This window comes from Echeneis naucrates, chromosome 4 (assembly GCF_900963305.1).
Source record: "Echeneis naucrates chromosome 4, fEcheNa1.1, whole genome shotgun sequence".
In the NCBI taxonomy this organism is placed as follows: domain Eukaryota; kingdom Metazoa; phylum Chordata; class Actinopteri; order Carangiformes; family Echeneidae; genus Echeneis; species Echeneis naucrates.
The window spans coordinates 22,395,895-22,417,981 of record NC_042514.1 but is presented as its reverse complement, the minus strand read 5'-3'; the positions used below and the strand labels follow the sequence as shown (position 1 = coordinate 22,417,981).

Below are 22,087 nucleotides of genomic sequence, written 5' to 3'. Positions count from 1 at the left end.
TGGCATCAATGTCCAGTCCTGACAGCTGGTTTTAAGGCTCATTTTATCAATGCAGGCTGTGAGTATTTCTCTGTTGACTTAGACCTTTGATACTGTCACAGTATTTATATAGAACCTAAACCTAGACATGGAGGTCTACCTTTAGGCCGAATGGATCTTTAACATCTACTTTTAAACCATGTGCAGCCTTTGAGCTATTATTTTTTAATTGCATATCCTAAAATTGTGTAAGAGGCTGTTTGAGAGACGAAACTATCCATAATAGTTTTTTACTTTGAATGAAAAATGTGTGAGCTAAACGGAATTCACTGGTTGCTTATGATACTGACAAATTGTCAGTACATAATACAGAGCACATTTTCAGACCCGTAAACTGTTTTCTGCATCTCCTCTTTTCCTTGTTCATCTCACTGTTCTCATTTTCTTTTCTAGATCTTCCCAGGTCTGATTCTGTCAGACATCAAACCAGCCAAGAGGATGAAGTTCAAGACAGTGTGCTACCTGCTGGTGCAGCTCATGCATTGTAGAAAGATGTTCAAGGCAGAGATCCCCTTCTCCAACGTCATGACATGCGAGGATGATGACAAGGTGTGTGACGTTTGTGTACCTTAATATAGAAATAGGTCACTCTTTTATGCTTGCATCCATCTGTGCACCATTATTGTAGAGTAGATAGGAATATTTCTGCATTCGTAGTAAAAAAAAAAAAAAAAAAAATCTCTTTACTGGGTTTACATGTCCATTTGTGATGGATTGAAATCCTGCTTGGATTTCTAATCTGTCACACATACATACACACACACACACACTAATCTGGATTTCTAGATTCTGCAGCATCATAAACACCACAGCATGCCTGCATTACAACTGATGGCTGGAAAATAGGCCAGTGGATAGATATAATGAAAAACTTTTCATCCAAACACATTACCCATATGCTCCAGCCTGGGTGTACATTTTTGCTAATGTTTGTATGCTTATGTGAGGTTTGAGACACTCATTGATTTCTGACCATTCTGGTGTTGCTGTCTGTGTAAGTGAATTCATTTTTTGAAGCCACTGTGATATGGCAGTGACTCAGTTGCAGCGCTGCTGGTTCCTTCCTCAGTTGCTGTTGTGACATTACTGGGTCCAACTGTAAGATTTTGCCCACAGGCTGTAATCCACCAGGCTGTGTGAGCTCAGTTAGCCAATAGTACTTCATGATTCTGAAGACCTTCCATTATGACTACTGGTAATCACTCACTGCCTGTTATTATCTTCTCTAATAGCATTACCCACATTGTTACATGATTACCCAAGTAACTAAAATCCTAGCATTGTAACACAGGAAATTTCATAATAGAATTATGACACCACCAAATAGTTTAGGTCAAAGAATATTAAGTAATCTAATAGTGAATGATAAATTTAGATTTTAATGCAGTTTTTGGTTTTCAGAAAAGTACAGTCTTTGAAGGTCAAACAGCTTCTCAGCGAGCACCAGCTTCCCCAAAAGCCTCTCTCCATTAATGGTCCATCAAAGGGGGAAATTCACTAAATCAATCAAGTTTTTTCAAGCCCATAAAGTATTATCATTAAAAACTAAGAGATATCATTCTACTGCACTAAGATTTTTGTGTGATTCAGAGAACAGACGGGTTTGGTCAGATAAAGGGGTATTAAGGAAAGGTTCTGTCAGGCAAATTAATCGTATTCAGAGAACAACTGCGAAAAAACCAATGATGAGTCAAAAACAGGTATTCGAAGCTTCTGGTGCCTCTGGAGTCCCAAGAACCTCCTGATGCAGGATCCTCCAGAGGCCTGCTGATGTGTGTAAAGCTATATTTTGGCCACCTATAACCAATGCCCACAAGGTGAGATTGCAGTGGGCTCAGAAATATATGAGGACTAATTACCAAACTGTTTTCACCATATGGCCCAGATCGATGAAGTTCTAAATGGTTGTTGGATGGCCACCATGTCCCAACAGAGTGCAGCGTCTGCAAGGGGATGGTGGAGTGATGTTTTGGGCTGGACAAGTGAGTTGTTAGTCCCCTTGAAGGTGCCTGAATTTCTCAAAAAAACCTCAGAAAAATATGTGGAGTTCCTAACTGCTCATTTCCTGCCACAGTATAAAAAATAGAACCATGCCTTCTAAAAAATAATTTTCAAGCAAGACAATGTACCATCCCATGAGGCAAAAAAATACCATTGACACCTCAGCTGCTATAAGCATAATGGGAGAAAAAAAAATATGATGGGGCCACCATCATCACCTGACCTCAACACTGTTGGACCTGTGGAACATCCATAAAAGTAAGCTCTATTAGGTTGGGCAGAAGTTTACCTCAAAAAAGCAGCTCTGGGAAGCACTTCTGCTCAAACTACACACTGACAAACAAGTTCAATGGATGACAGAGTTTTTAAGGTGCTATCAAAGAAAGAAGACTGGAAGATATCGTGGACAGTTCCTGGTTCAGTCAGTACAACGTCCTCCGCAGCCCATCCAACCTCTTCCACTGGGGCCTGGCAGGCACTCCACTGTGCCCATTCTGCCAGAGAGGAGAACTGCTGGAGCATATCATGAGCAGTTGCCCAAGAGCACTGGGAGATGGGTGCTACTGTTGGCTCCATGACCAAGTACTGAAGGTCATTGGAGAGGTCATCAGCACAGGGATCTCTTGCAGTAGACAACATATATATAAATGAATAGGAAAGTGTGTCCAAACTTTTGGGCTGTACTGTATGTATATATATATATATATATATATATATTCAAGTAAAAGTTCAGTAAAACACATAAGTCTTACTTTTAGGCAGAATCCAATGTGGGCAGCACATCCGCATAGTGGTTAGCGCTATTGCCCCACATTAAGAAGGTTGCAGGTTCAGTTCCCAGCATGGGGCCTTTCTGTGTGTTCTCCTTGTTAAAATTTAACCAGTCAGATGCATTTATTCATTACTCAGCGTCTATTACATATTCAGACATTTTTTTCTGTTTACTTTTTAGAAATTGCCTTTGTTAGTTCTTACCCTATTCCTGTTAAGGGGCACTGCACTAAAACAAGGATGGAGGATGAAAATAAGGGTAAATGATTTGTTCAGGTAGATGTCGAACTGTAGGAACTAAAGAGTGTAGGAGCAGATTTATGTTATAGTTCTTTTATCACCTCCAGTGAGACTGAATGTGTGAGAGACAGTATTTTTAATTTACTTTCACAGAGGCAGGTGTAAATTTTAAGACCACACACAACTACACAGTGTAGAGCAGAGCGGTACAGTAGCTATCACCAACAACACTTTGCACTGCTGACAATAATATCTATACCTAAATGCCGTATTGTATACTGCATTGGCTTCTCTGCCTCCTTTGTGCACAATTTGATAAGTGGCTTTATTTCAGGACAAAACCGATCCCAATTTATCTGTTTACTGGGATACTTAAAAGGAACAGAACCATCATCATCTCATTAACTACATCTGTGCATCCCAAACCAAGTGTCCATACATTCAGTAGCTAAATAAAGCTGAAGAGCATCTAACTCCTCTTCAAGATGGATCACTGCACAAATATTCTTCCAAACAAGGAATTTAGTATTGCTGACCTTAGCAGGCTTGCATTTTTCCCATTTGCCGTTTGTGCAGAATGCTGCTGTTCAACAGCTGTCCAGTCATTGGAGTCATTAGAGGAGACGCCCACATTCTTGCCTTCTTGCAGAGACGCCTTGTGCTGTGTCAAAATCAAACTCAAAAATCTTGTTATTTGTTACAGCTCTTTAACGCTTCCCACCACCGAGAACCAAGTAACAATCCGAGTTTTACTGAGTGGCTTTTTTTTTGGGGGGGAATCCCAGACGGTGCAACAGTTTGCATAAGAACATGAGCCTGTGTTTTCGACAGTCATTTAAAACATATAATTAGTCACCTCCTTTTGATTATTGTTTGATTTTATACTTTAATTCAATTTCTGCCTTCTCATCATGTTGTTAGAGGCTCAGTCCAGTGTAATTAGTTTACTTAGTTTTACAAAGCTACCAATGTTGCTGTAGCGTTCTAATTATATGTATTTAACACATGTTGGTGTACACATTAGGAGCTGCAGGCCTGTTTTCTTTCTTTCCCAGTATACACTGCAGCCCAAATCTGTACACCATGTTACTTCCACATCTGGACCAATTCTGGCCAATGTATGTCTGATATATTGAAGAGTAACGGTGAGAACCTGCCGAGGTGTAGAAGTGTTGGGGCCTGAGGTCTTACATCTGGCCTCTGCAGAGATTGACTGTGTGGCTTGTTTGGGCGCCTTGACAGCGGCGGGCCCTCCGCACCGCATCAGAGAAGCTGAGGAACCGGACATCCTTTTCAGCCACCGCCGTGCAGCACTCACCAGGAACACGAGTCAACCGCTACATCGGGCGGCTCATTGAGGCGAGGCAAACTGAGTCAGAGAAATCAGACTTCAACTACATCACGCTGTTCTACAGGACCAAAGACAGGGAGTGCAGGGTGAGGACACACACATGAACACACTGACTGCACACACTGGTCATCTGAAGAGGGCAGCAGCTTGGGTTCATATTCACAAAGGACAAATACAGTATATAAATACATTACATATAAGGTAATGTGTCATGACTGCAACCCTCATCGCTCACCCCCCAAGTCTCTCCTCTTCGCCTTACTCCCTCATTTACACACACCCTACACAGCCTCTAATTCTCTTTCACCCCATTCTCCTTCCTACGTCTGTTTGCTCTGATGTGTGTGTCTGAGGAATCCACCCACCCTCTCAGGAGGTGGCTCAGATAATGATTTGGGAACGTCTGAACAGCACACGTGATATCTTTCTCCTATGTGTGTGTGGGTTGAGCCATAAAGAAGAGTACGTGTAGCCAATCGCAAACTGGTAGCAAAGGTATTAAAACCTTTTGCAAACAAACAAAATAATTGTACATTTTTTCTTTTTTTTACATATCTATTATGTCTGATTGTTCAGGAATATGCCAAGTTTATTTACTCCCAATCAAGCACACTAAAAAGATTTCTTTCATCTGGTGTTGGTGGAGTCCAGGACATATATCATTTACACAAATTCATACACAAGATCTTTAGAAGTTATTTTTTCATGCACAAGAAACACCATGTGTTTTTCAATAAATCCAGCCTCTCCAGGATGTGACAGTCTGATAAATTAGATGCAAAACATTTTTTCTTTTTATCTCTTTCATAAATAAAAATAACTTTCCAGACTGTGATCAAAGCAAATGAAACAACCCAGAGGTTGAGATTCAATGAGTGTCAGCTGCTCTTTTGAATTTTGATTACTTAATATCATGCTCTCATGGAGATTTTACTGAATGAACTTGTGGTTTGTCAAATCAAAGAAGAATGAAGGATGCTGTCAGGTTTAATCCATCAACATTCTCCAGCTCTGGCATATTGTTGCAACTAATGCTTGAATTCATCACAATTCATATTTGACACAAGCAATGATGTTGATTCTTTAGCTAGTGTACCAACTAGAGAACCAAACATTCAAGTTCACATAGGAGACTGTTCCTCTGAAACTAAGCCAGTGAGATTCACCTGTACAGTACAGCCAGTCTGTGGTACAACATTGCAACCAGCTTAAAAATGAAACCAGAAGTCAACAAAGACAAGATTACAAAATGAGTCATTTTTGAAAAACTTTGGGCATAGTTACTGCACTGTTTTTCCAACCTTATGAGCAGTGATCTGAATGATTTAAAGTATGTAATAATTAGGGAACTCCCACCCTTCTGTCTTCATTTAACTGCTACTCACACAGTAAATGAGCTCTTGCCTCACTTGAAGGATGCCAATGCGTTCTTTGGGTATTGTTCACAAAGGTAAGGTAGAGCATGAGAACGGAGGTCAGGAATAGTGACCATCAGAGGGGTCATGGTAGAGTAAAGCGACACTCCAGATACCTTCTGTGGTTCATCTTCTGGGACCAACCAGAAGGACAAGCTTGCGGACATGGACATATGAGCTCATAGGATCTTAGGGCTCACCCTGAGAGTTAATATCTGGAGTCTAAATATCCAGGATGACCACAGAGAAAAACTGCCTCCTCTTAACATTCGGAGCTGCTGTTTGGGGGAATCTGATTGTGATGCCCCCTAGGAGCTTAATATTGGCGGTATTCTGGGCATGATCCAAATGAAAACACACCCCACTGCCACATCACTCCAGAGGGAGTCTGTATCTGTATAGATATTTCATGCCAAACATAGATTGCGCTATGCATGGCGTACACGTAGATTGTACAGACCACAAATACAGTTGCAATATAATGCTCGAGTCACAAGCATTGCAATGCCTTTACATTATCTCAACAGTGACATTGACCGTGTAAGCACCTATTTGTCAATGCTGTCATGCTATTGAAGGGTGCATTAAGAAAATCCCTATACTTGGCATCCCTTCAGGTCTACAAGGACATGAGTAGTCAAATCAAATCAAATCAAATCAGATTTATTTGTATAGCGCCAAATCATAACAAAGTTACATCAAGGCACTTTACATGTAGAGCAGGTCTAGACCAAACTCTTTATAATATGATTTAAAGAGACCCAACAGATCCCCCGATGAGCAAGCACTTGGCAACAGTGGCAAGGAAAAACTTCCTTTAAGAGGCAGAAACCTCGAGCAGAACCAGGCTCAGGGGGGGCGGCCATCTGCCTCGACTGGTTGGGTTGAGAGTGGGAGCGAGAGAGAGAGAGAGTGAGATAGGCATTGGAGGGGGAGGGTGTAGGCAGGTTCATGGAGTTGAGCTGTAATACAGAATTCATGAAATATGGGACCAGCAGGTGTTCCAGGAACATGGGATGGCGATGAGTCACCACCTGCAGGATGAGGACAGGGAGAGAGAGGAGAGGAACTGGGAGAGACAGAGACTTTGGCAGAACATGGTTAGTAAATGCAGTATAAATGCTTAGAACTGGGTGAAACTGTGTTTTTTAAGAAGGATGGTTCTTATCAGTGCATGCAAGGGGGGAGGAGGGAGAGCGAGCGAGAGGGAGGGAGAGAGAAAGAGGGAGAGGGAGAGAGAGGGTGACAGGGAGAGACAGACAGAGAGAGAGAGAGAGAAAGAAAAAAGCTCAGTCCTTCCCCCAGCAGCATAGGCCTACAGCAACATAGCTAAAGAGTAGATGGACTTTAACTTTTTAACTATAAGCTCTGTCATACAGGAAAGTTTTAAGCCTGATCTTGAAAATTACTAGAGTCCGCCCCCGGACCGATACTGGAAGTTGGTTCGATAGAAGAGGAGCCTGATAACTGAAAGATCTGCCTCCAGATTTACTCTTGGAGACTCTAGGAACCACAAGTAAACCTCCATCTAGAGAGCAGAGTGGCCCGCTAGGACTGTAAGGAACTATGAGCTCTCTGAGATACGATGGAAGGATGGGTGGTGAGGCTCTTAAAAGATTTGCAGGCATACAATTCTCCCCTGATGTATGGACAAGACATACTGAAGATCCACATACATATTTGCTGCATCCATCCATCCATCTCCGCTTTTCCGCTTCTGGGTTGTGGGGGGTGCCGGAGCCAATCCCAGCTCACTCTGGGTGAGGGTGGGGTACACCTTGAACAGGTCACCAGTCCATCAGAGGGCCGACATACAGAGATGAACAACCTACTTGCTGCATCCTGCAAAAAAACAGATAAGAGAGAGCAGAAGGAAGGAGCTATTTGTAAGTTTAGCAACGTTCTTCTTCCAAGCAGGGTGAGAATTCCCCATGGAGAGTTATTTCTCTGACTCTGTATAGACTCGGACGCAGAGGAGATGGATGAATAGATGCTTCGCACATTCCATTTTCTCTCTGCTTTGTGCTTTCTTAGTATCACCAGGTTTATGACGATCATTTCATCAGTGCTGTGGTTCTCTCTCTGATCCTTGCTGCACTGTTTGGCCTGATCTATCTGCTAATGATCCCACAGTAAGTACACACACACACACACACACACACACACACAAATTCACATAAAACAACACACAGACTCTTCCACATTTGCATATCATCCATTGACGGAGAATAATTGGATCATCTTGCCAGGTGTGCTGAGACAGCTGGACAGGAGGAGCTTTCCTCGCAGTCAGTATGAAGCAAGGGGAGCCCTTCTCACTTGGGTCTCTCATCTTGTCTGTCCTCTGGTCTTTCAGGGGGATGCTGGTGCTGCTGCTGCTGGTGCTGTGCGTCTGTTTCCATGTGGCCTGTGTCATGTATTTGCATCTCACCAGTGTTCAGGTAAGACCTCTCAGCAGGATTCACCTCAAAAATTGGTCTGATCTGAATGGAGAAGATGAACTTTTTTCACATTATTACCACCCTCTTTACCTCATTAAAAAAAACAACCCAAAACTAACACTTAGCTGCAGGTAAACAATTAGTCAACAATTGTGGCTAATTTGTTTTCTATCATTCAGCTCAAATATAAATTGACTCCCTCATAATATTAATATCACTAATATTAAGCCAGGGTTAAAACAAGGTTAGCTAAGCATAAGTACAAAATGAATCTGTCAGCACCCTTAAACCTCTTAATCAAATTGTCAAGTCACATTTCTTTAATGAGTGGGTGGATTTTTTTTTTTTACATATGGGAAGAGTCCAGCCTGCGGCTCATGCTGTCAATCTTAATGCTAACCTGCTGCACACATAGATAAAAGTTGGTTAATTATTTACCTTGAAAAAACATGAGAATCATGAGAATGCTATAAGAACACATGAAAACTGGGTGCTGTCACAGGTTTGCCATAAGTACAAGGTTTCTGCTTTGCAGTCAGCCTTGTAGTTGTGCTGGGTGCAGTTGTAGACTGTTTTTTAACCAGGGCAGATTCATTCATACAGCCTATATGACAGTGTGGCATCAGCCAACATTGAACTGTCATCATCTTCTATAACCCTATAATGGTATGCGTATTATATAAGATACATTCATAAAAAAAAAATAAATAAAAAATAAAGATGCAGCTGTTACAGATGACCAAAGAGAAAAGTTCTTGTTATTGCCGGAAATGGGTGTAATTCCCCATCACTGTAACAAATATGGTATAAACAAAAAAGCAAATATGCAATTATTTTTTTCTTTTATTTTCTTTAATTTTTGCATTTATTTGCATTGCAAATAAAGACTTCAGATTAAAGAAATGTTCTGTCCGTTATTTTTTGGGTCAAGTTTTATAGGGTTAAGCCTCTCCTTTAATAAGCCTGCGCAACATAATGAACTACACCACAAAATGTGCCCATTTACTTGCCACTCCTGGCTAACAACGTCTCCAAAATGTTATTGAGGCAGAAAAACAGGTGCTTCATTCAGTGACTCATCCTGTTCTCCTTCCCCCTTCTCCTCGACTCTTTCCTCTGGTTTCAGTGCCAACCAGGCTGCCTCACCATCGAGATACGAACAATGCTGTGTGTGTTCCTCGCTCTGCTCACATACTCTGTCACCCAGGCCTGTGTGGTGAGTAAAAAAATCAAAAATGAGGAAAGGAAAGGTAAAAATACTTAATAAAGTCTGTTTAAAGTGTTTCAATAATAATTTCACCAAATACACTAAATAATAGAATGGATTAAATATTTGGTATTATGCCATCGCGTAACACCTGAAAAGAATAGAGAGCATGATAAAAAAAAAAAAAAAATGCATTTAAATGAGTTAAAAACATTGTCATCAATTCATTGTTCATCCAGAATACTGTGCAGTTTACAAGACTCTTTAGATGCCAACAGCTGAGCAGATGGAGCTGCACAGTCTCAGAAGAATACAACTCTTCTTGCTCAAGTGTAAAATACCCATTAAAATATTTTCGGCACAAATCCGCTGCTGTAAGCGTGTGTGTATGTGTGTGTGTGTGACTACTATATGTGCAAAACACGGTACTGAAGTGTACCAGCTGGAATGTACAGTAGAGATTGGATGATACTGCCAGCTGTAGCCTTGAACCATTAAAGCGGTGCTTTGAAATAATTAGTGCCTTGGGGCCCTGCATAGAGGCACAGAGCCCAGAGTCACTACGGTAATCCTGCGTGTTTCTTTTTAGTGCCTCTGGGCCCTGCATAGAGTCAATGGACCTTTGTAGCTATAGAGGTCCATTACAGCTACAGACTCCATTCAAATTTTAAAATGTCTATTCATCAGCGTTTTCAGCTATTTCATTTCATTTCTTTTATACTTTTTGGGCCGCAAATGTTAAAGTAGCATGCCCAACTTTTACAAATTATCAGTTTTTAATGAGTGTGGAATGTTCAGAGTGGTGTGTAGCTTTGCTGGAGAGCTGAGTGGAGTGGTTGAGAGCTGAGCACATCGCTCTTTGTCCATATTTTAGGCTCCAGAAACACCAAAAGCCAGATACTGCTTCAGGAACTTGTTGTAGAGATCAGTTCTCTGATAGGAGTTACCTTTTTGTCGGAAGTCACCGTAATTTGAGGGCTTCACAGAGCCAAAAATCAGCTGGCTTTGGGCTCTCTGCCTGCTCTCAGGGCTTTGTCACAGCAACCCTGGAGCTACAGGTGACAGCTGCAGGTGTGTGTGTGTGTGTGTGTGCCTAAGATGCAGACTTCTCTGATACCATAGTAGTAGCATAAATATGGATAAAGGGAAGCAGCTATCTGGCCCTCTCATAAGGAATTAGTGATGTTAACTACTAATTTTGTTGATTATCTGGTTACTCATCGTTGTGTACATGTTTCAATAATAAAAAAATTGTTATGTATGGATGTATGTATTGATTTTCATTCACCCACTCCGCGCCCACCTCCAGGTGGGATGCATTCCTTGGGGGAAGGCTGAGACCAACTCCAGCCACTCTGAGGAGGACGTACCTGCAGACATGGGCCTTTCCAACAGCACAGCAGTGGACAGAGCTTGTCCCAACATGGCATACGCCTTGCTGTCCTGCATGGCTGGCACCCTCACTGTCACCCCCTATCTCCGAGTGTCCTCGCTCCCCAAGATCCTCCTGCTCCTCCTCCTCTCTGTCACCTACACCGTTGTCATGGAGACCAGCAGCTATCACCAGGCTGTGGGGTGAGACTGAAATGCATGTGACGTGTTGGTTAATGTACAAAAGATGTGTGTCTGGTGTCATCTTATTTGGTTTGATGACCAGCTTCCGATTGTATTTAACCAGCAATTGATTTTTAACCCTTTGGTCTGTCTTTCAGTGGTGGCTTTCTCCACACGCGTGGTTACGACCCTGTTTTAGCTGTCTTGTTGTTTTGTGGAGCTCTGGCTCTTCATTCAAGGCAACTGGACCTAAAGCTGCGGCTGGACTATCTCTGGGCAACTCAGGTATGTGTCACTGCTTATGTGAGTTAAAGGCTTCTGTTTCTACATCCAGAACTCTTGTGCTTTTTAAAAAAATCTGATTTGGTCATTATGTATGTAATTGATCCATCAAGCCTCAACTGGCTGCTGGCAACAGCTTGTTGATCCTTGACTTTTTGTCATCAAACTTGAAGGCTAGTGAACCCAAGGCCTCAGGAGACCCCCAAATCCCCCTGTTGTACTCCACAAATTTGGGGCCCACATTTAGGTGCACATTCAAACTTTTCACCATTGATTATATCAGCCATGAGCTCTCATGAGTTCCAGTCCCGCGTTTAAGAGTCTGCTAGCTGGTCTTTCAATAAATTCATTGGCAGAATTTTTTCCTATTGATTTTCTGGCCTTTAATTAATTCATCAAACAATCATTTCTGGGAATATTGGCTGGTTCATGGCGGTCTGGGGACTTAATAAAACCCCTCATGTGAGGGGTCAATGAGGGCCACAAGGCATCCTTGGAAGATATTCCAGCTTGACTCTTTCTCACATTGAGAAACCAAAAATAAGATGAGATCAGATCTGTAATCTCTATTGGTATCAAATTTATATTACACTTCAGCGGCAGCTGTGATGATAAATGTCATGAGTTCATAAGGCTGTGGTTCTGGATCCAAAGATCTCTTGGACAATGAAAAGGAACAAGTTATTAACAAGCTATTTTTGTCTTTATTTGAGTTACATAAGGAGCTCAAGTTTAGGTTTCCAAACTGTTTATCTTATTTATAGTGTTGGTACTTCAGTCTCAGATGGTTCAGAGCTAAATGTCACAGAGACACTAAATTGCTCCCGTCTTTTAGGGGAAGTTGTTTCGTAAAAAAGCCTGAGCTTGACTGCGTGTGATGATGGTAGTTTGATTCCCACACATCTGTCAGCGTGCAACAAAGTTGTTCAGCTCTAACTGGTTTGTTCATTTAAGGGGTCACAACACTGTACTTATTTGGATGATGGTTCAATTCCTGACTCGTCTTGTTCAAGTGTCTTTATATACAGCATTTTGTTTTATTTATGGCAGAAAATCATTTTATCATCCACTGTGGCGAGTGTTGACGAGCGTGTGAATGACATTTTAAGTTAGTGTGTGAAAAATGCTTCAACTAGTTGTGAGAATAACATTTTTCCAGATTATTGTTTTTTTTATATTTTTTTTTCTGAAAACACAAACTAATTCATGCTGATGTCACTGATTTTTGAAATGATCTCTTAAACATTAAATCTGCATCAGCCTTAAAATCTAATCAGTCAGAATCAAGTGGAGCTTTTAGACATAATCATGAACATTTTCTTGCCCAGTCTCCCTGTTAAGATCCTCTGTGTATCATTATTATCATTGTATATTTGTGCAACAATATGAATGTCTCCAAGAACACCATGCTAAAATATTTAACGAGTGATTGTATCAATAACTTTGTTCTTCTCTATTAATGTGACGATTTATTTATTTTCAATATGTATTCATACCTTTGTTCATCCAACTCTGATAAACTTAAGTAAAAGGATAGGACAAATCATTTTCATAGAAAAAGAAATTTTAGCTCATTCAAAAAATTAGATTTTTCAGGGGAAAGGGTTGAAATATTATTGCACTTTTATTTTATTTTAAGGATTACATTTTAAATTGAAATTTTCATGATATGATGTGTCTACTCCTGTGGTTGTTTTGTGCTGTTGTTTGTTTACATGCACAGGCTTGCACAGTCTCAGTGGATCATGAAAGTGTTTCTATTTTAAGAATGACGGTGAACATTTGTCTTGTTTGCAAATCATTATCTCCCTCTAGTGATAAGAACGAGCAATTACAGCTGTCATTTGAGCTTTGGGCTACAATAAAAGTTTATTGTTTGACATTTCCTCATGGTCCACCTGTGTGTTGTGTATAGGCGGAAGAGGAGCGAGATGACATGGAGAAGGTGAAACTGGACAACAAGAGGATCCTGTTCAACCTGCTACCGGCTCACGTGGCTCAACACTTCCTCATGTCCAACCCAAGGAACATGGTGAGTCCGACAGGTATCCACAGTCAGAAAGGAGTTAAAGCATCCGAAGCCGGTGGAGGCAGGGAAACAGGAGGTGCTTGTTTGCCGGTTTATGGGCCAACAGACATTTATATGCTTGAAAGGTGACAGCAGTTCTTGCTCTATTGCTTGAGGGAAGTTCAACCACACAGAGAATTTTACTTTTTCTTAGTTTTTTTTTTTTTTTCATATGATAATTTAAAGTCCTGCAGAGGAAATCCCAATTAGATATTTACAAAAACAAAAACAGGAGAAAAGTGCAACAGCCGTGCAAAGCATAACAGTATTTGATGTAACATCTCCTGTTAATGTACTCTCAGTCCAGCCTATACTCACTGATGTAGAGGCACAGTCACTCCAGACCTACTTGCTGCTATGCAGATTTAAACTGACCTTTTTATCCACTGACCCCTGACCTGAGATATAATAATTCCACTGATGTTGACAGTAGTTATTTTTCTTCCCTGGCCTTCACAGTGATATTAGGGTGGGGGTGGGTGATCTTGCATTATGGTTGGCACACATAGACAAATCTTGAAATCAGAAATTCAACACAGGAATGTCATAAAACATTTAATTGCCATTTAACGATTGAAATTCTCTCTATAACTCTATAAGAATTTAAAGCAACTGTTATGGAAGTACTGTAATGCTTTTGATAAAGTGCTACATTGCTCTTACTTTTACCATCAGTGTCTAATGGAGCCAACAAGAAATATATTACTGACAGAAATATCATGAATAGATGGACTACTATGTTGTTCGTTGGCCAGATGTAAAGCAAGAGGATTATTGATTTTAGGCCTGGATCTTGCTAAAGTTATCTTCAAAAGTTGTAAAATATTAATTGTAACAGAGATGTTACAGAAATTACCTGTGCAGATTGTTATTTTTAATTATTCTCATCTTTTTCAAACTTTTAGCTGTTGCCAAAACTACCTGGCAAAAAATTGTCATCCCTGGTTTGACCTTGATGTGTCCGTTGACCCATTAATCACCAGATCAATGATAATTAGGTGGTGTACCTTATGAGCTTTGTTTCAAGCTGGTTATCAGGCCTGTATGTAAACATGACTCACTGTGTAAGTAAATCAGTCCTTTTTAAAACTGGAGTAGGTTAAAGAATTCATGTTTGGCCCTTGTAGACCATCATAACACTCCTTTATTGCACATATGCTCTCTCAGCATCCATGAGACATTTGGTTTTCAATGTGGGAAAATATCTCAGCTATGTTTCCCGACCATGTTTAATGGCGTTAAAATTTGAGATAGCATATTATTTGTGATACAAAATAAAGGTATAGAAATCTTACTGTTAGGTTTTCAATTGAATTTGATATATTTTACATTGGGAAGGATGGTGGCATAGTGGTTAGCTCTGTTTGATTCCCGGGGCCTGGGGTCTTTCTGCATGGATTTTACATGTTCTCCTGATGCTTACGTGGGTTTCCTCCCACCGTCCAAAGACCTCATGTTTGGGTTAACTGGTGACTCTAAATTGTCCGTAGGTCTGAGTGTGAGTGTGATTGGTTGTTCATCTCTGTCTGTCTCTGTGTGTTGGCCCTGTGATGGACTGGTGACCTGCCCAGCGTGTACCCCGCTCTCGCCCAGAGCATTTGCTGGGGTTCGCTCCAGCACCCACCATGACCCAGAAACAGATAAGCGGAAGACGATGAGCCAATGTTATATATTTATACGTGATACAATTGAGAAATATTCTATTTATATTTATATCACATGGACAGAATCATAAAATACTGAGCCAAAAAACCAACAAAGATTTGAGACCAAAAATTTGCATTAAACCATTAAATTGGAAGAAAATTAATTCCTTTTGTCATTTAATGCCAAATCTTTATATTTAACAGCAAGATAATGCAGGAAATAAAACAATCTTCTAATCTTTTATCTTTTTATCTCCCATGAAAAATATTATGTAGAATCTTTTTCTCCATTGAAAAAATGTATACATATATTGGTATTCATTACGATTATAAAAAAACTTTCAAACACAGTTCTGCTAATAAAAAAGCATAAAGCACCTCCACACACAAAATAAATAACTAAATATAAAAGTATATAAATATATCAATATATAAAATAAAACAAGACAGATAAAACCAACAGGAAATAGCAGCACATGCATGTGGGCCCTGAAGACTTTTTTTAAAAGCTTGACTTCCCTTTGTTTTGAACCTGGATTGTGGAACATAAACATCCAGAAAGCAAAATATTTGTTATATTTATAATATTTTTGTTTGGAGCCTGGCCTGAAATGTGTGACTCTCTTAAAAAAGGAACCAGTAATTCAGGTGACAGCAGATAAAGGTGTGAATTACCTGTTCTGATGTTCTGATGTGACGCTGAACTGAAATGATATAAGCAACATCTCTGAGTCACAAAAAAAAAGAAAAAAGAAAAGAAAACGAATAAAACAGGAAATGTTATAATTTGGCTTCATGAAGGCTCATATTGATGAGGATGGTGACTGTAAATGTGAACCAAAAAAACAAACTCATTAGGACAAATTGAATTGAATTAAATTGAATTGAATTGAACCTGATATTTTAAATATTAATATGAAGTTTTTGTAGCATACTGCAATGAGCCAGAGAGCTCAGAGGTTTGACTAATATACAGAATGACAAAATAATAAGAATAAAAGGGACACAGAGGATTATTATGAACCAGAGTTTTAAGTTTAGCTGAGCTGAAGTGGCAATGTAAAAACTGAAGCACTTAATAAAGTGCAGAAGGGTAAGGAGTCCTGACAAAGTCTTTGATCTATGTAAATCACTGAAAATACTGGGTCATTCATTTCCCATAACTCAACTTGTCAGCCTCTTAACTGTTAAATGGTCCCGTGTTTTTAACCCAATTTATAATGCAGGCCTCCTGTTAGGTCTGCAATCCAAAATTCAACTAAGCCTGATCACTCACAGCTGACACACCACCATGAGGCCCGTTGTGCTTGGAACAAACCCTTAAGTGTTTCCTGTATCACCATATTTGTTTTCTGCCCCTGTAAAAGTGCATTTTGTTTAAACATTGTAGTTTAGTCTAAAACATCTCCAGGACTGGAGCAGATGTCACTGAGCATCCTCAGAGCCGTGGCTTCATGTTTCCAATGCTTTACTTGTTTTGCAATCTGAGAGAAACAGACTACTCTGGTTATGTTAAACATTAAACAAATCCATCAGTTATGGCCACACAGACAGCTCTGATTAGTTGGTTGGTTTTGATCTTTTCATGTTTTTTTTGCATTTGTTTGTTTGTTTACTTTTAGTTATTTATTTATTTTTTTTTTTATTTTACAACAGCAAAAAGATAAAGCTGTTCTTATATCTGAACAATCAACAGGCTATGCATCAGACAATCCAGTGATCATCTGAGGCTCGGGCTAGTAAACACTGAGGCCAGGAAGTATGTTTCCGGCACACTGGTGACCCCACAGAGCGACAGTGTATAGAAAGGCTTCCTCTCTTTCCTCTGGGATAAAGTTCACCCATACACTGTATTCATAACACAACGCAGTGGGACTCTGCTGCCTGGAATTCAAAGTTTCACTGCTCCAACATAATGACAACAAAAACAAAACAGTATTTACCTGGTGGTCTTTAATTCGCTGTCGCAACTTTTACCCTTTTTCTATTCAAAACGCCATCCCCGATCAACATAGCATTTCCTGTATTAAACTGTATATATATATTTGAATGTATATGTATCTACTATATGTACCTGAGCCAGCTTTATTTGGTGGAGAAGCTTCAACAAACTACGTGACGTGAGACAATGACTTGATATATGAGTTCTTCCCAGTAATTTGAGGTTCAAATGTTTATTTGCAATTTGTGTAGACTGACCCTTTAATTGGGATTCACTGTGTCCTTCACCAAGCTGCTTAACTTGAAACCATCAGAGTGCAGCTAATAAGGCGAGCATGGACTGAACTCAGCCTCCTCCCCTCCAGGACCTTTACTACCAGTCCTATGCTCAGGTTGGAGTCTTGTTTGCCTCCATCGCCAACTTCAATGACTTCTACATTGAGCTGGATGGAAACAACATGGGAGTGGAATGTCTGAGGCTGCTCAATGAGATCATCGCTGACTTTGATGAGGTGAGAAAAATGCTTCAGAAATCATTTCATTCATAAACTGCAAACTTTTTTTTTTGTAAAAGTGGAGCTTGATTCTGTTGCTGTGAAGTGAGACCTACATTCTGTCTATGGCCATCAGGGGGCAACTCCATGTGTGGTAAAAAGAAGACATATTGAATTGAAGTCTATGGGAAAATGTCCTTACATCTCCCTTGATTTATATGCTCAGTAAAGATTTTCCTGATGAGGTTTTTGTCTAAGGCTCTAGTTTCACAACATGATGTTCATTTTTTTTTAGAAGAGAACAGACTATAACGCACTGATGGGGTAGCCACTTGATTTTTACTCAGCGATAAATTGATTAGAATCAGAGGTGACAAGTAACAAAGTACAAATATTTTGTTACTGTACTTAAGTAGATTTTTCAGGTATCGGTATTTTGCTTGAGTATTTACTTGAGACAACTTTTTACTTTTACTCCCTACATTTATACACAAAAATATGTACTCTACTCCTTACAGTGTAAAGTGTTACTTTTATTTTTAAACCTCCACAGATTACCACATGAAGTAAAAGCATACGTAAAAGGCGTGAGGACCGAGAGAGGGAAAAAGGGTTTGAAGAAGAGGGGGGGACAGGTAACTGCAGGAAGAAGTCAAGTGAGTGAGGGGACAGTAGAGAGAGAACCGAGAACTTCTACTGTTGCAGAAATTATCAAAGGACAGATTGTGTGTCATTAACAGCAAAAATTCATTTTTACTTTTACTTTGAAGGCACATTTCAGAGCCTGTACTTTCTTACTTTTACTTCAGTAAAGGAGCTGAATCAGTACTTCTATTTTCTTCTATTTTTTTTTTTACACACATATCTGGACCGCTACTTAAGTACAGAATATAAGTACCTTTGTCACCTCTGATTAGAATTTAAAAGTCAAAGGTCAAAAGTTAAAGTTACTGTGGCCTCACAAAACAAGGTTTTGTCATGACTCACAAACACCAAATATGACAAAAGATCCATAAAATGACAGGTTTATTGTCACCTCATAATCAAATCAAAAGAAACACCTCTGGTCATTATTCTACGCTGTAACTGAGGAAGGGGAAATTGTAACCATATTTCCTGTGGCTTGGCTGGCTGGCTGATGGAGGGATAACAACCGCGAGGACGTAATTCTGGTTGCAATGTATTTTTCCAGCAGGTTTCATGTCCTGCTGCTCTGCTTGTGGACAAGCTGGAGGTGAAAGTCTGGTGCGACGTGACGCCATAATGTCACTTTCAAAGACTGAGGCTTTAGAAAATACTGTGTTTATTGATGGAGTATAATAAGCATTGGTCACGGTTGGGAAAGTTCTTCAAAATAGGGAATAACTCACAGATGACTTTTGGCCTGCATGGATCTATAATCAGCAGCATAAAGCACTAATTTACTCAGACATGCTAAAATAGTCAGTTTTAAATTACGTTTGGATCCGTTTGCCAACACAGCCTATAAAATATATGAACTTAAGCTGACAGTTTACTGAAATATTAAGATTAGTAATGTTTTCCTCCTGTTTTCATCCCTTTTCTCTTTTCCCCTGCAGTTGATGGACAAAGAGTGCTATAGGGATATTGAGAAAATCAAGACTATTGGCAGTACATATATGGCTGCAGTAGGGCTGGTTCCTACAACTGCCTCCGAGGTATACATGCAGCTGCTATATTTGCATCCTTTGTGATTTAATTTTTATGTTTTATATGTGTGCATCTTTTTGAAGGGTAGAAACACATTTTGAAACTGCTCAGAATACAGTCAGCATATTTGAGCGGCCTAGTATTTCCAGTTCATCATTGTCTGGCTGTTGATGTTTCCCCTGTCACCTTTTGCTCCGCAAATCGTCCACAAGGGCTTGCCAGCCCCTGAGGTGTCAGCATATTCTGCACTCATAGAGTTTCTTTAAATCCAATACAATGCTGACATTATATCACGGAACACTGAAACAGACGCTAATATCCCTTCCTACTTCAGATGTCAGTGAGTTTGTGGATAATTGTGTGTGTTTTGATATTTGTGTGCTTCTCTGATACTTAGGAAAAGAAGTCCATCACCTTGCATTTATGCACAGTGTCAGACTTTGCCATCGAAATGTTCGACGTCCTGGATGCCATCAATTACCAGTCTTACAATGACTTTGTCCTGAGAGTGGGTAAGTGAGAAAACACACAAATGCAAACACTGGTCAATGCAAACGTTAGTGTTAGACGGTCTGACCTATTGCACTGGACACTGTCAGTGTCGGTGCCGGAAAATGCGGTAGGAAATGCATCACAGAAAGACCATTCCCCTACAGGAAACTCGTCACAGCGAGACCTGAAGTTCTGGGTTCTATTGTGTTGGGTATCCTGTGGGGAGCCTGCGACTGGAGCCCTTGTTTAATCCCACTGTAACCTGGTGAACACAGTGCCATCCTGTCTGCAAGCTGTGGGGCTCCATGTGTAAAAAAAATGCAAATGTTTGTGTGCTCAACTGAACCCACTATGCAGAGACACCACTTTCCGTAATTTGCGCACGATGCCATTTCCAGAAAGTGCAGATTAAACAAACCCGGGTCAGGTTTGGCCCACATATCCCAGACTTCCAAAACTGTGGCTGCAAGGATGAAGAGGAAGAGAAAATCTTTAGTTGTTAGTGACAGGTCTTTCAAATGGCAGAATTAGTATGACTGTTTTGCAAACCTAGAACATGAGCTTGTAACAGGTGGATTAATACTTACAATAGCCATCCTACTGATAGTGTTATCTTGAATTTTAATCAGTATTAGTATCACAAAAATGTCAACACCAAATAACAAAAAGGACCCACAACATGGTCTTAAATTACAGTAAAATTGCTCCCTCACTCACAGGAGTAATAAAAAGGTCATTGGGGGACTATAAAATAAAGCTTCCCCCTTTGGGCTGGCACATCAGTGTTGATTCTGCACATGGTGCCACCGCTTGTGCTCGTTCCAGGTGTCAACGTCGGCCCAGTAGTGGCAGGAGTGATCGGAGCCAGGAGGCCTCAGTATGATATCTGGGGCAACACAGTGAACGTGGCCAGCAGGATGGACAGTACCGGAGTACAAGGAAAAATACAGGTGCAGTTCTGCGGTCACCGAAAAACTTTCTCCCTCTGTTTGACGTTTTTGAGATTAACTATGGGTGCAGATTTATAGCCATACTTTTCAACCCATATTGCCATCCATGATAATTGAATGATATGATGATATGATAATTTATGTATTTTAGGTCAGACCTAGACACAGTGAATAAAGGGCCCAATTGAGAATATGCATTTTAGGTACTAAATTGAAAGTTGAGGATTCAAAAGGCCAACCTGTTCCTTTAATGCTTGACTGGGGTCAAGTATCTTGTTTTATATAATGTGAACAAAAATATTTTTAACCCCTGATACTTTAGTCTTTTTTCTCAAGTATCAGGCGTCCATGTTTCCTGTCCAGGTCACAGAAGACGTGTACCGTCTTATCACAGACCACTACAACTTCATCTGTCGTGGCCAGGTCAGCGTAAAAGGCAAAGGTCAGATGCTCACTTACTTCCTGGAGGGGCGCAGACGAGGTGGACGGCTGTCTAAAACACAGCAGCATTCTGGCAATGCTGAGCGTCGGTCAAGTGCCTTCGCCCACAGCAGCGTGTGTACCAGACTAAGTCCCTCCCCGACCATCATCACCTACACTGCCATCAGGACCCCAAGCCCGACCGTGGCCAAACCTACTGCCTCCACCAGCACTACCAGGTACCTGCCCTCTGTCCCCACGGCAACGGTATGATGGATGCTGTCTCCATGGCGACTGTGGAAAGCCAGAAAATTACAGGAAGTGGGGGTAATGGGATGGATGGTGAAAGGGCAGCAGCAGAGAGAGATTATTCTAAAATGGAAAAGGTGCTCCCTCTCTGCAGCACTGAGAGGCTGAGACATTTATCGTCCAATGAGAGGCCTGGACTGAACACAAAAATCCGAGGAACAGACTCTTCCTCCACATTCCAGCCCTGTTTGTTTCATGAACAGGTTACAAGGCGCTTCAGCCACGTTGCTCTGTAAGCACTCACAGGCCAAGGATGTCTCCAGGAGTTCAGAGTCAATCCCCCTACCCCACCCCCAAAAAGAAATCCATTAAATTAAAAATATGTACAATGATATGTACAATGCACAATTAATCGTGTAGCATGGAAGCCTCAAACACATCTGTAAATCCCTCTAGCAGCATCTTTTTAACTCAGTACAAAACCAAATCAGTGCTATTGCCTTAGCGACCGCTCCTCATAATGAATTTTGTTTGTTGCCTTTTTTTTTTTTAAGTATATCCTTCATTTATCTGACACCAGTTCAGATGAGTTTACTACAGGGACACTGGTGTCCATCAGATGCATGTTTTTAAAGAGGATCAAGCCAAATGTTTAATTGTAAATGGCAGTTCGTGGTTGTAAACTTGCCAAAATCCAACAGGGCTTTGCCTTCGATCATTTCCGGGTCAGTGATACAATGTGTCTCTGCCCCTTTTGCTGAAAAACCCTCTTAATGGCACATGATTCCCTGAGCTGTGCTGCTCAGCATCTTATAAGTGCATGATGCCGCTGCTGCATTTCAGTCATGTTTGCTG

The 22,087-nt window shown here is 40.6% G+C and overlaps 1 protein-coding gene across 1 annotated transcript in view; it reads left to right on the top strand.

Annotated features, from left to right (window-relative positions):
* adcy1a (adenylate cyclase 1a) overlaps positions 1-21,256 on the top strand; it is a 38,151-nt gene extending 16,895 nt beyond the window's left edge. The window contains exons 8-20 of the mRNA XM_029500684.1: positions 433-588; positions 4,294-4,488; positions 7,852-7,949; positions 8,174-8,258; positions 9,385-9,474; positions 10,775-11,040; positions 11,178-11,304; positions 13,217-13,333; positions 17,322-17,468; positions 19,031-19,129; positions 19,519-19,633; positions 20,439-20,563; positions 20,927-21,256. Coding sequence (XP_029356544.1) covers positions 433-588; positions 4,294-4,488; positions 7,852-7,949; positions 8,174-8,258; positions 9,385-9,474; positions 10,775-11,040; positions 11,178-11,304; positions 13,217-13,333; positions 17,322-17,468; positions 19,031-19,129; positions 19,519-19,633; positions 20,439-20,563; positions 20,927-21,256 — 1,950 coding nt within the window. The remainder of the gene's footprint in view (positions 1-432; positions 589-4,293; positions 4,489-7,851; positions 7,950-8,173; positions 8,259-9,384; positions 9,475-10,774; positions 11,041-11,177; positions 11,305-13,216; positions 13,334-17,321; positions 17,469-19,030; positions 19,130-19,518; positions 19,634-20,438; positions 20,564-20,926) is intronic.
* Positions 21,257-22,087: the final 831 nt, after the last annotated feature.